This window comes from Pleurodeles waltl, chromosome 11 (assembly GCF_031143425.1).
Source record: "Pleurodeles waltl isolate 20211129_DDA chromosome 11, aPleWal1.hap1.20221129, whole genome shotgun sequence".
NCBI classification, from domain to species: domain Eukaryota; kingdom Metazoa; phylum Chordata; class Amphibia; order Caudata; family Salamandridae; genus Pleurodeles; species Pleurodeles waltl.
The window spans coordinates 982,353,041-982,369,580 of NC_090450.1; the positions used below are offsets into that span (position 1 = coordinate 982,353,041).

General features: G+C 47.2%; 1 protein-coding gene across 9 annotated transcripts in view; it reads right to left on the reverse strand.

The window, feature by feature from the left end:
* Nucleotides 1–16,540, reverse strand: part of CHFR (checkpoint with forkhead and ring finger domains) — a 173,913-nt gene that overhangs the window by 97,338 nt on the left and 60,035 nt on the right. For 5 of the 9 annotated variants that reach the window (XM_069215253.1, XM_069215255.1, XM_069215256.1 and 2 more), the window contains exons 10-12: nt 16,014–16,176; nt 11,160–11,320; nt 1,914–2,033 (exon numbers count right to left, since the gene is read on the reverse strand). In XM_069215253.1, the coding sequence (XP_069071354.1) occupies nt 1,914–2,033; nt 11,160–11,320; nt 16,014–16,176 (444 nt within the window). The remainder of the gene's footprint in view (nt 1–1,913; nt 2,034–11,159; nt 11,321–16,013; nt 16,177–16,540) is intronic. The other 4 variants (XM_069215257.1, XM_069215258.1, XM_069215259.1 and 1 more) reach the window with 1 other exon arrangement.

Genomic DNA, 16,540 nt, shown 5'->3' on the forward strand with positions numbered 1-16,540 from the left:
AGTCCGGTGTTAGTTGTGTTGTGATATATATTGGATCTGTGGGCGGTGGCTTATATTTTTTCTCCACCCTTGGAGTTATGGCTCTGCCTTTAACTGGATCTTGAAAAATTTGTTTTGAATGTCTTAGCATTCCTGGGAGCATGGGAAGGCATTGATACTGGCTATGGGTGGAGGATAGGGTGTTAAAGAGAAAGTCATCCTCAATTGGTTCCGAATGCAAGGAGACATTGTGAAACTCGGCTGCCCTTGCGACCACCTGTGTATAGGATGTACTGTCCTCAGGTGGTGACGGTTTTGTAGGATAAGAGTCTGGGCTATTGTCAGACACTGGAGCATCGTAGAGGTCCCATGCATCGGGATCATCCTGACTCATTGTGGTATGAGCTGGTGAGTGCATCAGTGGTGGAGTTGTTGCTGGTGATGCATGTATTGATGGTGGTGGAGACGGTGGTGGGGTTGTTTTCCTTGCCACCTTTGCTTGTGGTTGCTTGTCCTTTTGTTGAAAGGCAAGTTTCCTTTTTATTTTGATTGGGGGAAGAGTGGTTATCTTCCCTGCGTCCTCATGAATATGAAGCCTTCTTTGCGTGTAGTCAGGCTCTACAGCTTGAAGCTCCTCTCCAAATCTGTGTAATTGGGAGGTTAATCCTTGTTCCTCTGTATAGGAACTAGTTTTCGGGTCCGAGGTTGGCTGTTTCGGAACCGAAACCTTTTCGGAAGTCTTTTTAGGCTCCGAAGAAACCTTCTTTGTTTTCGGCGTGGTGTCTCGGTGCCGAAATTCTTCGGTGCCGCTGTCTCTGTGCCGAAGTTTCTCGGAGCCGCTGTCTCGGCTCTGAGGTTGCTGTGTGGCGGTATCTCGACCGGAGTCGGATGACTTCGACACTAGCATGCCCTTTTTCGGTGCCTTGGATGGGTCACCTAGTTTTCGGGTTAAGCCATGGCCTGTTGGCGGTGGCGTCCCCTGGGCTTTTGTAGACTTCTTGTGAGTCTTGATTTTCGACGTCTTACTCACGGTTTGGTGTGTTTCTTCGGCGTCGAGTTCTTCAGAATCCGACTCGCGGATGGAGAAAGCTTCTTCTTCCTCCTCGAAGCGTTCTTGACCTGTCGGCGTGGACGCCATTTGCAGTCTCCTGGCTCTTCGGTCTCTCAGCGTCTTCCTCGACCGAAACGCTCGACAGGCTTCACAAGTATCCTCCTTGTGCTCGGGGGACAAGCACAAGTTACAGACCAGATGGTGATCCGTATACGGATACTTGTGATGGCATTTTGGGCAGAAGTGGAATGGGGTCCGTTCCATGAGCCTTGAAGTCGCACGTGGCCGGGCCGACCAGGCCCCGACGGGGGATCGAAAAAAACCCGAAGGGCCACCGGAGCTCTTCAGAATTCGGTGTCAATTTGTTCTAACTAACCCGATACCGAACGCAAACAATACCGACGTTTTTTTCCGAGATTCTAACTAACTTTCCGACCCGAAACACGGAGCGAAAAGGAACACGTCCGAACCCGATGGCGGAAAAAAAACAATCTAAGATGGAGTCGACGCCCATGCGCAATGGACTCGAAATGGGAGGAGTCCCTCGGTCTCGTGACTCGAAAAGACTTCTTCGAAGAAAAACAACTTGTAACACTCCGAGCCCAACACCAGATGGCGGACTGTGCACAGCATGTGTATCTGCAGCTACACATGCCATCGAACATATATATATATATATATATATATATCTTCTCTTTCACTGTTTGTCTCCTTTACTTTCTCTCCCTCAGCACCCCCATTTCTTTGTTTGATGGCTCCTTATTTCTAGTGCTTTCTTCCTCTCTCTCTCTCCAGAGTTGAATCAGACTCTAACATGATAAAAGATGACAGATTGAAGCTATAAATCACCATATATAAATATGTAAGCAAGGGGTTTTCTTACACTGTTGTGGCACGGCGTGAGCACCTGGTTCCCGCTCCCATCTCCGGTCAGGCATTGGTTGTAAACAGCAAGCGCAGATCACATGCGTTCCAGCTGATGAGCACGTGTATTCCGGGACCCCTGGAAGGAAAATCAGATTATTTGGTTCTGGTATAGAGACAGAGCAGTGTATACACATACATTTTCTTTCTCTCTCTCGCTCTCTTTCTCATCCAACCAGAACATCAAGTCTTTCCCTATTAAATAAAGAACAACTTACTTACCTTTGGTAACAAATTATCTGGTATAGACATATTCTAGTTGCAGATTCCTTATCTCAGAAATTCCCCCAGGCGTCGGACTGCATCTGGAAATTTTAATTCGAGCAGTACCCTTGCGCTCTCAGGTGGTGTCGGTCGACTCCGCACCCGACGTTGACGTCGTGGTCATATATAGGCGCCACTCTAGCGCACTGATGGCAGTTTCTTTTCACAACTTTCCATGCCAGAAGGGCGGAGCCATGAAGAACACAGACTGGTGCACCAGAACTAGGGTCCTGAAAGGGAATCACTGACCCTAGAAATCAGTTCGTAGAGCGGGGAGGATGGGTGGGTCAGTAAGGACTCTGCAACTAGAATAGGTCTCTACCAGATAATCTGGTATCGAAGGTAAGTAATTTGTTCATCTGATAGAGACTTCTAGTTGCAGATTCCTTACATTAGAATACTAACCCCGGAGGCGGGTCTGCAAATTATGACCATACTAGGAAGCCCTGCAGGACCGAATTGCCAAAATAGCCATCCCTGCGAACCTGACTGTCCAGGCAGTAGTGTTCAGTGAAAGTGTGCAGGGATGCCTGTGTTGCTGGCTGGCAGATGTCCAGGACTGGAACTCCGCGTGCTAACACAGCGGTTGCAGTTGTTGCTCTGGTTGAGTGAGCATGCAAACCCTCAGGGTGTTGCTTCTTAGCCAAAGCGTAGCACATTTTGCTGCAGAGAACAACCCATCTAGAGATGCTTCCCTTCTGCACCGCCCAACCTTTCTTTGCACCCATATAACCCACAAAGAGCTGATTGTCCACCCGGAGGTCTTTGGTACAATTGAGGTAGAACACCAACGCTCTTTTTGGATCCAGACGGTGGAGTCTCTCCTCCTCATGAGAAGGATGTGGGGGGGTGGGGGTAAAAAGTAGGTAAGGTGACAGATTGGCCTACATGAAAGGGCGTGACCACTTTAGGTAGGAAAGAGGCCTTAGTACAAAGCACCACTTTGTCAGGATGGACAGAGATGAAGGGTGGCTTCAAAGAAAAAGCTTGCAGCTCATTCACTCTCTGTGCAGAGGTGATGGCCACAAAGCTGTTTTAAAGGCGAGAAGCCAAAGAGAACAATTATGAAGAGGCTCAAAAGGAGGACACGAGGAAAGTAAGTACCAGGTTCAAATCCCACTAGGGCATTATGAACGGGGTACGCGGAAACATGTGGGTAAGACCCTTGAGGAACCTTGCAACAATGGGAGATTTGAACAAGGAGGGTTGATCAAGGAGTCTGAGGAAGGCAGAGATTGCAGACAGATAACCCTTAGGGGTGCCCAAGGCAGAGCTTGTCTTGGTAAGAGAGAGAATAAACAAAAGAATCTCAGACAAAGGTGGAGAAAAGGGATCAACAGTTTTGTTGGTACATCATGCCAAAAATTTATGCTAACAAGAGGCATATACCGTTTTGGTGGAGGGACGCCTGGCTGCCAAGATAACATCACAGACTTCAGGCGGAAGGTCAAAAGCTGTTGACTGCTGCTACTCACACTCCACCCAAAAAGGCAGAGACTCAACAGGTTCAGGTGGAGAATCCTCCCCTGCTGCAGCGAGAGAAGATTCTCCCGAAGCAGCAGCCTGAGTGGAGGATTGAAGACCATGCTCAGAAGCTCGGGATACCACACTCTCCGTTCCTAGCCCGGTTGCACAAGGATTACTTGGCCTGGTCATTTTTGAACTTCTTGAGAACTCTGTTCAGAAGTGGTATTGGCAGAAAGGCGTACAGGTGGCCTGAGTTCCATTTGAGACTAAAAGCGCCCCAGAGCAAGTGCCGCCTTGGAAACTCCAACACGAAAAACAGCTGACATTGTGCGTTCTCTGCAGAGGTGAACAGATCTACCAAGGCTCTCCCCACTGCTGAAAGAGACCTTGCGCCACCTCCGGATGGATACGCCATCTGCGATCGACCATGCATTGATGGCTGAGTTTGTCTGCTCTGGCGTTCAGAGAGCCCGCCAGATGCTGAACCACCAGCGATATGCCCTGACGTTCCAGCCATGTCCAGAGGCGCAGGGCCTCTTGACAAAGGGTCCACGACCCCACCCCGCCCTCCTTTTTGCAGTACCACATGGTGGTGGTGGTGTTGTTTGTGAACACCTGCACCACTTTCCCTTGGAGAGAGGGAAGGAATGCTTTTGATGCAAGCCTGATCGCCCTGAGCTCCAGAAGGTTGATGTGGAGCCCGGACTCCGCCGGAGACCAGATACCTCTGATCTCTGCTTCTCCCATGTGGCAACCCCATCCCAGGAGCAAACTATCTGTCACCATCTTCTGATCCGGTTGGGGAAAGGAGAGGGCTCTGCCTCTGACCCAATCTCGGTTTGTTGCACAGTTGTCTCCAAGATCTGGACCATGTCGGAGAGATGCCCCTGATGGTGTGCCCACTGGAACTTCAGATCCCACTGCAGAGCCCGTATATGCCATCTGTCATGTGTGACCAGCAGGATGCGGGAGGCCATGAAGCCCAGCAGCCTCAGAGTCATTCTCACTGAAACCCAGAACAGAGGCTGAAACATCAGTATCATAGCCTGAATATCCTGGACTCGCTACTCAGGGGGATAGGACCAAAATGTCACTGTGTCCAGAACATCTCCGATGAAAGGGAGCCTCTGAGAGGGAGTCAGGTGTGACTTCAGCACGTTTGTAGTGAACCCCAGCATGCCTTCAACAGCCAGTCGTCGAGGCAGGGGAAGACTGAAACCCCTAGCCACCGCAGATGAGCTGCAACCACCACCATCACTTTTGTGAACACCCAAGGGTCACTGGTAAGGCCCAAGGGGAGCAAGGTGAACTGAAAGTGCTCTTGACCTACCACGAACTGCAAGTAACGTTTGAGGGAAGGCAGGATGGGAATATGAAAATAGGCATCCTGCAAGTCCAACGCTACCATCCAGGCTCCAGGGCAGAAAGGACCCGAGCCAGAGTCTGCATTTTCAACTTCTCCTTCATGAGGAAGAGATTGAGGGACCAGAGGTATAGGATAAGGTGAAGGCTCTTGTCCTTTTTGTGCACCAGAAAGTAGCAGGAATAATAACCACAACCTACTTCTGGCACGGTGACCCTCCCTATGACTCCCTTGGCTAAGAGAGCCCTAACCTACTCGCAGAGAAGTGCCAAGTGATCCTCCGTCATCCGATCGTAGGATGGTGGCATGGCCAGAGGGGTAGTCTTGAAGGGGAGGGAGTTCCCCCCCTTCAGACAATTTGCAAAACCCACCTGTCCGTCATGATGGATTCCCAGTGGGGCAGGTGATGGCAAATCCATCCTCCAACTGGTCCGTGATGGGACGATGGTCTAGGAAGGCTTGAAGGCTGCAGAGTGGGGTAGAGAGGGTGGGCCGACCACTGGATGCCTGATCCACAGGGACATTGGAACCCACGTCTTTGTTCATGCAGAGGCTGGGCAGCATGCGCAGCACAGTGGCTGCAGGAAAATGGACACGGTTGGGTGCCCTTCCCATAACCACGAAAGGGGCGAAAAGGAGACTGAGGGGGGGCGAGGAGTATCTGCGAGGCCAAGGGACTGAGCCCTAGCAGGGACTACTTAAACAGCTTGAAAGTTGAGTCCGCTTTGTCTCAGATAAGACGGGTGCCATCAAAGGGCATGTCCATAAGCGATTGCTGGACATCCCCCGGAAAGCCAGACGTCCTCAGCCAAGCGTGGTGCCGAAGGGCCACCGTCGACGCAACCGATCTGCCCAGTGAGTCAGTCGTGTCCAGCCCACAACGAAACGTGAACTTGGCTACGCCACTCCTGTCGGTAACAGCTTGGGAGAGAATGGCCCGGGCCTCATCCAGGACCTTTGGCAGCACCTGCATGACCATAACCCATAAAGTATGGGAGTAGCGCCCCAAAAGGCATATGCTGTTCACAGATCGCAATGCCAGACTGGAGGAAGAGAACATTTTCTTCCCAAATTGATCCAGTCCTTTTGATTTCCTGTTTGGGGGTGCAGAAGGGAATGTGGCAGAAGAGGAAGCCTGGATGACTAAACTCTCAGGAGTAGGATGATGGGTCAGGAATTTAGGGTCATAAGGCAAAGGCCTATGGTGGCTGGTGGTTGTCCTGTTGACAGAAGCCCTTGTACTGGGTTTAGACCATGTCCCCAGCAGGACATCAGTGAGAGCTTCATTGAAGGGCAACAGGGGTTCAGATGTGGAAGCCCCGGGCTGAAGCACCTCAGTCAGGAGGTTAATTCTGACTGCCACTGAAGGCAGCTCGAGGCCCAGGACCTCAGCCGCTCTTCGCACCACCTAGTACGAGGCTCCCTCCTCCGTAGCCACTGTAGGGAGAGAAAGCATGCCAGAGTTAGGGGAGTGTCTAGGCCACTGTCTTCACCCAATTCCTGATCCCAGTCCATATAAGGGTCTTCAAGCTGGTATCCAGCGACCACTCCATACTCTCACCGTATCCATACCCATAGGCATAAGGGTCAGAATCCAACATGGGAAAGGAGATCTCGGTCGAAGTCCGAATTGACGTTGCTCCGGGTCGGAGTCAGGAATGAGTATGGGGTCAATGTCAATCATGGGCCCGACCAACATCGGGAGCATCGACTTCTGTACTGGGGAAGGTCGCAATGGCACGACCGGCGTCAGCTTGGATCCGGTAACAGATCCTGGGGTGCCCTCCGGAACTGAGGCCGAAGCTGCCATGCGTGGAACCCGAGTGGGCCCCCACCGACCATACTGAGCCTGAGGGTTTGAGAGGAGGGTCGATCTGCCCAAAGATGAGACGCATGGCCTCATAAAACTTCCTGAGTTGGGCAGGGGTGGCTCTGGGTCCAGGAAACTCAGGGAAGCGTGGAGCCGACCTAGAAGCAGGCTCCAAGGACGGAGGCCTAGAAGGATGACGCTTCTCTCTCGTCACATCGCCTGAGTGATGGGGTAAAGTCAAAGAACATTTCTTCTTCTTCAACTTCTTCATCTTGTGACCTGAATTTCCAGAGGACTTGGAGTGGGATGAGGCCGAGTGGTAATGGCTCCCCGAGTGGTCTCGTGACTTTCCTCTCGAGCGAGACGGGAGCGATGTGGAGCCAAGTGCCGGGCTGCCATGAGTTTTAGAGACCGCTCCCTCAAAGCCTTCGGGTTCATGGCCCGACACTTGGGGCAAGACTTCAGGTCATGGCCGTGCTCCAGACACCACAAGCACACGAGGTGAGGATCTGTCACTGATATCATGCCGTGACAAGAGTCACACGTCTTGAATCCAGTATTACAGGAAGACATCTCTGCGCATTAAGTAGTAAAAAATCTTCGACAAAAGGGTTGAAAAGTCAGTCAAAAAGTGACTGAGGGTAGCTCTTATCCGGAAGTGCAGGTAGGCTGGCGCGGAAGGAAAAGAACTGACATCAGCGCACTGGGGTGGCGCCTACATATGACCGCAACATCATCACGGCAACCACGATGCCAATGACGGACGTGGAGTCGACTGACACCACCTGACGGCACCCAAGGTACTGCTCAAAGAAAAATCTCTGGATCCAGTCAGAAGCCTGGGGTAAATTCTAAGGAAAGGCATCTGCAACTAGAAGTCTCTAACAGATAACCCTAAATATTTTGTTTTGGCTCCATAGCCATTAAGCCATTTATTCAACATTATTTAGCTGGCCTCCTAAAAGACGGCGAGAGCCCAGAAAGCCCCTCTAGATTATTTGTACAACACTCGTTCACGGATTGTGCAGATAAAACGGTCTTCTGGGACATGCAGATGCCAGAGCCCTGCAACGAGAGATGCAAGCACTTCCATCTACGCAAAACAGCAAAATACTGACACCAACAGTGGCATCCATTGTTCTGACTTTTTGGGAAGTAGCAACTCTTTTTAGGTTTTGGGTTCAAGAAGATATGCCCCTGCTATGTCAATTCTCAGACATAGTCAGTGACCAGGGAAGCCATTTTAAATGCATGTGCTGGACATTGGTCAATACGAGTTTCCCAGCTACATGATGGCTTCACTGAAGATTGGGATGTTTGGTATCGAACATCTCGCACTGGTGAACTCACAGGTGTCTACATACACTACTCATAAATATCCCCCTACAAAAACTAAGAGATGGACCTAAATCCACTACCAAGCATCTGCGTCCAATACCTTATAACAAGAGTTAGAATAGTATGCTGACGCAGTCCAGAGGTTAGCTGGAAGTGACATTGTCTGGAGTATTTTATTCTGGAAAGGTGGCATTTACTTCCTCTTCCGAGACGAGCTACCATTGCCAGGCAATCCCTTAATGCAGTGCCAGCCAACACTTGGGAGTGGTGGCCGTTTGTGGGAGTGTACGGATACAGTGAATAAGAGGCTGTAGGAAGTGGTATATAGGTGACGCTGGCACGCCATATGTCTACGTTTATATATTCTATGGCTGTTTTTGAGTGAAACCTATTAATTTTACCACTGCATGACACTGAATCTGCTTTGAAGATATCCCGGCACCACTAGCTGAAGGAGGTCTGTCCCCCATCAAGGTATTATAGTAGATTTGTCCGTAGCAATCAATTTTGGGGACAACCTAATCTCATTACAAGAAGTATTCAAAATTGCCCTGGTGCTTGAGTCATCCCTGTGATTGGAAATCTTCACAAGTTCTCTCCTGAACACGGACTCTGGTCTTATGTGACATACAACTCTGTCTGGCATCAGTGAGCTACAAAAGAACTTCTTCAATTTCTGACAGTAACCAGACATTTGTACTTTTAAATGTAGTAGTGTGTTCAAGCTGAATGGGGTTATAACAAGGGTTTCTGTGAAGATCGCAACCCAGTGTCTGAAATCACAGAACAAAAAGAACAGTCCTCTCAAAACTTTCTTGAGTCATTAAACTGTTTTTGGGTATCATATGGTATGAAGGAGCTGAACTTAAAAGCCCAACTTAGGGGTGTGGGAATTCTTTTGACTTTGCCAGCTACTTCGTACTTGCTGGTTAATAAGTTTCGACATTAGAAAGTCATAGTCAGGGCCTCTGATTACATTAATGTTTGCAAGCTACATGCATACTGAAAAGGGCAGAGTGTGCAACAAGCAGGTGTATGGATTGAGTCACTTTAACTTCAAGACAATGGCACTGGCACCTCAGAAGGAGATATGCTCACCGCTCATTACATGATGTTTAAGTGTTTCCAAGGAGTTGCTCACATTTTAAAAATATTATCTGACTAAGCATCCTGTAACGCAAAAAAAAACACAAAAAACCAATCAATGTTCAAAAGAAAGGAGTAAAGACACACCTTCAGCAAAAGTATCTGCTGAACGGGGATAGGAGAATAGATTGGAGCAGAGCACTGGTCCCAGTACCTAGCACTAGAAACTCATTCTCTTCTCCAAGTGCTCCATCAGAGGGGCGTTAAAGCAAAATGTTTAGCCTGTGTGTAATGCTCAGTTGGACCACTGCAGGCTTTGGGCCTCCAGGCATTGTTTCTTGGAGGTAACAGGATGGGGGCGTGGACAGGGAAACTGACAGAGGGCCTCCCTCCGGGCCCTATTTCATGAAACATACAGGTAACACTCCATCCCCACAGTGCTCAGAGAGCTAAGAAAGACAACCTCTCATCCAATACAGAGATAAGCTCAGGAAGATGGGCTGTCAAGACCACGCATTCTTGCCAGACTCATGAGTTACAACACACAAGAGGCAATCGTAAGAGCATCAAACCTATCGGACTGTGGGTGAGAGACCTCCAAGGGAAATACCCACAAAGCATGTATTGGTGGATGGCAAATGTTTGCTGCAAAGACTTGAAAAGCAAATCACAAAGGCTATTGTTACCCTGGAAATGTATTGTAAAGTCAATCTCTTTGGTACACTGGTCTGACTGTTATCGTCACTATGGCTAAAGGAGGCTTGGTGGAGTTTGTTTGCCCCTGCACTGCACTTCTCTTCTTTTACAATAATTAGGACAGACAGAACACATCTTTGAATAGTGCATGAGTTTAGGAGGAGTCGCTCAATCCGTCACAAAACTGGAACACTAAGGAGACCTTGGGAGACGGGCAGCTGAAAAGCCAACAAGCCCCTAGTAATCAGCTGGAAAACAGGACCACAAGAGTTAGGGCACAGCAGAGCGACAGGATCTGGTGACATTATTATCTGTCATCTCATGACCAGGGGATTTTAAATTGCACATTTTGATTCTCCTCAATGTGCTTATGATCGGTGGATGGCATATGTGGAAGCTAAACAGTAGACTGAACCAAATGCACATGGACATAGTGCTTAGAGCGGCTGAACCAAAATCTGGATGTGCAACAGGGAAAGGGGCAGTGGAGTGGGGTAGAAAAGATTTTTCTGAGATCTGGATTACGATCAGGCACTGATGGTGCATTTCAAAGAAGAGGTAGTAATGTGCAGGGCTGACGGTAGGTAGTATTGAAGATTGAGTGGTATTCCGCGACTGGAGCTTAAGTGAAGGTTTTATGTTCCGGTATCGCATGTAGACAAAAAGTCTTAATTTAGTGCTTAAGGTAGGGCGACTTTGATGCTGTTCTTATAAATGGCTGAGTCATAACCATCACTCCTTGTGATGACTGAACATTTCCAAAGAATGGTTCATTTAAAACACATTAAAGTCACCCCACAGCTTCCTCACTTCTAAGCCTCTACTCGCTCAAGGCAGAGTTCACTGCTGGACAAACTACTCAACCTTCCCCAGTTGATTCATAGCGAGAGTCACCACTGACCCCAACTGACTTACAATCTGTGCATTATAACAAAACTGGTGCTCGCAAGAGTAACCAGTGGGGGAGGATCCAAGCATAGAACATCACAGTAACAGCGGTGCCTTCTTTCCCTACCAAGTTTACATCACAAGCTTGGTGTTTGCACAATGGCCAGGCAGTGCATGCCAAGCTTGTCCTAGTGATGACAGTGCTGTTCCCATTCTATGCAAAAAAAATAGGGTTTGATCCACAGCTCTCACAGAAAACCAACTGCATACAATAATCGCGAAGTTTAGCTTACCTGCAGGAAAATGTGCAGATGTTGACGGTGCATCACCTGGAGTCGCTGCAGATGTGGTGCTTCCCAGGGCTGGGCCTGCCACATACAGCATGGCATGCCTGGTATATCCTGGGCACTGTCGACACACAATGTATGGCTGACTGAAAGCAAAACAAAAGAGACTGCCAGCATTGTTTTTATATCTGCAATGGGTTTCCATGCAAACCAAGGAATACAGAGAGCACTAAACCAAGGAGTCCATCACAGAAAGTAGGATCAGTATAAAAAACAATCCCTAATGGCGAACCTGGAACAGCCCCACCTGCGAAGTGCAGGTTTCATTTTATTGCAACTACAGTCACATGAAAATGAAGAATTTAACGAACTGCATATCTGTGAAGCGGGCTTATGATTGCAGAAACACACCCATCAGCAGACCACCCACCCATGAGTACTTGCTGCTCTGTGAGAACAGCTCAGTGAGTGCTGCACTTCCCCCTCATGCTTCCCATGTTCTGTGGGGGAATGTTGTTACTCTTTGAGTATACAATACCACTTCAATTAACTTACTGTTCACACTCATTATCCTGCCCTATGTACTAGCAACAAATACCTGGCAAAGTACTAATGAGCAATTTAAATATTCTCATTTCACACCTTAACCTTAACTAGTAGTCCTTGAACTGGTTTAGGTAGAGTAGAGCTGGGTGGCAGGTGAAGAGGAGCGTTCTTAAGCAACCTCCACAACCTGGAACCTCAGTAACACAAATCTCTTATAGGTAACAGTATACCCTTATTTAGAACTCTAAAAACTGTCATGAATGCACAGTTAACCCTTCACTTCAAAACATGAAGAATACGCAAATTACCACTAGACCAGATGGATTAAGTTAATCAAGTCAATAAGGTCTACTAGGTCTCATTTGATCTTTCCCCTCAATGGTGTCAAGCAGAGCATATTGAAATAAAACCTTATGCAGATGAACTTCAAACATGGTGATTGTACAGCTCTGGGCACAACTGTTATGTGATGGGAAAAAGTATCCTTCTGTTCACCTTGTAAGGAGTTACCTGTGCCACCAGTGCCTCCGCAATCTGCGACGTGCATGCAAATGCACTGCAGCCATGCGCACTACTGAAAGCAAGATCATTAGTCTGTCCGCTGCTCAGATGAATCCACCCCTGCCCTCCACCGACCTGCGGATTTCCCAGCCTGTTTGCCCTCTCCCCATGCTGGCCATGGCACTCTGCCCAAGGCCCCATCCTACTGAAAGTGGCCAAAGCTGCCTGCTCACTCCCACCGCCAAGGCGCACCCGCTTGCCCACTCGCTAGCCCCTCCAAGCTCCTTGACATCACAGATGTTCCTTGTTCCCTTTCCAAGTCCACATAGCCCTTTCCCTTTCTGAAATGCTCCCTAATTCTAGTCTCTGAATATTTTCCCCCTTTTAAGATTGTTTTGGGGCAGATGGTGTCTGGGGGTGCTCTTGGGCATTTTCAATTGAAAAAATCTCTCTATTTACTTTAGGCATGAACTCTTCATTTATGACATCCCCACAACTGGCAAGCACCGGCCTCCCCACCTCCAGGCCGCCAGATTTTTTCCTGCAACCCACTTCCGGCAGTTCAAGACACACCAGTCAACCATTCACTTATCCAAGGAGTGCCAAGCATGGAACAGCAGGCAGTCAGGGGGGGAGGAGGAGCAACAAGGGTCAGGAAAGCAGGGAAAGTATGAAGAAAATGCTGATTGGAGTGATAGTTCTTGGCACCTTGTATTCATCCATGAAATGGCATCCAGTGCCCACCCCTTGTAACATGCTGGCCCTGGCACAATGGTGAAAGTTCTTGGCAACTGACTGGTGAGCATCAATATTATGATTCCCAAAAATCACAAGTGGTGGCCTATGCATAATGGTGGTAATTCTTGGCAACTTGAGATATTTGTGACAGCCTGTCCACCCTACGTAACATGCTTGCCTTAGCATAATTGTGGTAATTCCTGGCATATTGTGAAAGTTGTGACTATCCCGGACATAATGACGAGATATAGATTCCTATGTCTGACTCCATTTTTAAATACACTTAGCATCAGCCTGACATAGTTATTTTTCTTTATCAGCCTCAAATAAGCTGGCTGCACATTTCACGACACACAGGCACATTTAGTTTGCACAATATCAGCTTCCTGCTCCATTACCAGCAGATGAGGAGACATGAGGCTGGCCAAAATGCCCTGAGTATATACTTCTCCGAGTCACATAGTACAGGCACCAAGATAGAAATATGATATGTGCACATGCGTGAAGCATATTATAAACACTGGTTCCAGCTGGATTTTACCACTGTGTTTCTGCCTTGTTTTTCATTCATATTCAGCTGAATTAATCAGTGGTCAGTTTCTTACATAAGGCTTGACCGTTTGAGTTAGAGGCCTTTGCACCAGAAGTATCCACAAGAGATCAGATTCCAGAATGCTGGTTGCGGTCGCTCTTGGACGGAGGTTGAACATGTGGACCTAAAGCAGAGTTTACCTGAGCTCTGATGCCAGAGAGTAGATTTTCACTGAGAGAAAAGCTGTGTTCCCTCCTTCCACTGCTCCAGCTGAGAGTCTGATAAACAAAGAGGCTTACTGTGTTCAGGTATGCAGGGCGATAGTCTAAATATTCTCCCATTAGGCAATACTTCATGCTCTCAGAGTAGCGAAGTAGGGTGTAGGCTTTAGGAAACATATTCATGAGAAACACTGTAGTAAAGTTTGTTGTTTCTACATTTCTATTAACCCTGATAATAGCAAAATGTTTTATGTATGTTGTGGTCACAATGCGTGTACTAAGTAGCAGGTTATGGCAATAAATGTTTTTCAACATACATACATACATACATACATACACACAAAAGGTGGCTTTCCCAATTACCACTGCATCCCTGAAAACTAAGGGACTGTTTGTTCACTGGAAAGCACATCTCCTCCATGAGACAGGGCGTGGGTCTGCCGTTTACCAGATCCGCCTTCCTCATATATAGCACACTGAACTAAGACCTTGTGCTATAAGATTATGGGAGCTAAACCGGTGGACTTCGGCTATACCTCTAAGATGCATAAGAGGTGGTCTTGGCAGTACAGTGGTAATTCTTAACATACTGTGTGCATTCACTCGCAACTATGTCCAACCTTGGCCTAATGTTCACCCTGGCAGTACGGTGGTAATTCTTGTTGCATTGTGAGCATCCCTTGGACAATTGTGGTAATTCTTGATACATTTTAGGGTCCATTGTACCCATCATGCTGTAAAGCTGCCCCTCTATTTTGGTGGAGAGTTACGACAGACTGTGGGCATGCATTACAAGATGGTACCCTCTCTAGCACAATGCTGGCCCTGACTTACTAGTGGTAATTCCGGACATACTGTGGACAACAAAGGAATGAAAGTGTCAAGAAGAGCTCAAGCAAGTTTAGAAGAGAGCATCCAAGGCAAGCGAACCTATCCAACATGCACACTAATATATATATATATATATATATTTTTTGTTTGTTTTGTTTTTTTGTTGGTACTAAACCCTGAAGAAGGTCTTTGTCAATACCTGGGTTTGGCAAGAAGGTTGGGCAAGGTGAAACCTACTGCATTTGTAAATCCTTACGGACTTTCTCAAATTAAATATATTACACCGATGTGGTAGCTCAGGTTACAAATACATCCGATGCAGGACCTGTGTTGAAGACATCGTCAAAGGTTCAAATCCCATTGGTCCAGTCAGAATTTCATCTTTCAGAGGTTGATAAAATAAGTATCAATAACCCTGGCTGCATGTTTAGCTCTAGTCATTGGGCCACTAAGCAGATTTGAGAAGAACTGCTCACCAGCTATGCAAACCCTTCAGGTGCAGGTTAGGCAGAAGCATATAAAAAATAAATAATTTGTGAATAGCAAACCAAGTCCATGTTGCGTACGCAAAAGCAAGGATTACAAAAAAATTATAGAAAAATAGCCACTTTGACCATGGCATTTTTGTGCTTAAATCCATGAAGTTATGTGATTCGTTTTTAGCACACGATAAATCACACGCAATCACACACAAATAGCTTGATTTAGATCCTGATTGAGGGGAATATCCCATCCACCTTATATCCCATGATATCCTTTGGGGAGTATTCCCTCCGCCAAGATCTAAATCAGGCCCCAAGTCACACACTAAGAAGAGGTTCGCACCAGACAACTGAGAAGTGGCTCAAAGGTTCCAGGCCACTAGAACTAGAATTTCTTCGATTTCAAAGGGGCGCTGTGAGTGCCAAATTAACTTAATCGGTACTCGGGGAAATAAAGAGGTCAAAGCACTAGATCTCAATACATCCTTGTCACTGTTACAAATGAATGATAAGAGGCCTGCAACTCAACTTCTTCCCTCTGTTGTCACAGCACCACATCCCCACACCACTACTTTTCCTGCCCCCTCGCTACCTGCCAGTGACAAACATTTGGGCAAGGTCATTTTATCCACAAAAACCATTCCTCCTTCCCTACATCTTCACCTATTCTCCTCTCTCCTAGCCCATTGTGTCCAGGATTACTGTCCTCTTCTGGCTTTGGGGTAACATTGGGATGGTGTAAAGTTCTATAAAAAACAATTTAACACAACATGCCATAACACATGCCTACTGCATCAACACAGCAATCTTTCCTCCACCAACGGCATCCTTTCTATATAACTTATTTTGCATTTCTGAAACATAACATTGTTGTAAGTTTCTGGTGGGCTGAATCAATCATTTGATAATAATAGAATAATCTCTGGACAAACATTGACATTTCAGTAAGCAGCAAACAGAGGTAATGTCCTGGCAAATGTATCCAATAGCTTTTCCGCTAAGAGTTTACCTAATATCAGAGGATTCACTATCCACATCTGACAAGTCCAACAGATCCTCAGAACTTCCTTCTTCATCCGAGAAGGACCGTCGCACCTTTGGCTGGAGCATGTCTTGCGTGATCTTGTTTCGGGCATCCATGCTGCGCATATCCTCTTCACTGCGGCCTTTGTCTGAAGTAAAAAGACAAGTAATAGAGGTTGGGTTTGAAGTGATGAATCTTGCAGAACAGCACAAAAAATGCCTGCCACAAGACAGGCTACAGCCAGACATTCTAATTGGTGTATACTCAGAAGCAGGTCTCTGTACCCGCAGCTGAAAACTGCATGCAACCACTATTCTCCTGGATCTACTCCGTAGGTCCATCACAACCACTTATCTATCCAAGGTCTACGAAATAAGTAATTGTGATTATTTTAATATATGGAGGCGCTAAGAATTACCAAAAAGTTGACAAACTATTTATTAATTGCTTTTTTTGGAAAAACAAAACTGAAGAATTTAATGTTATAGGACTGAAGTTATAATAGTTCAGTT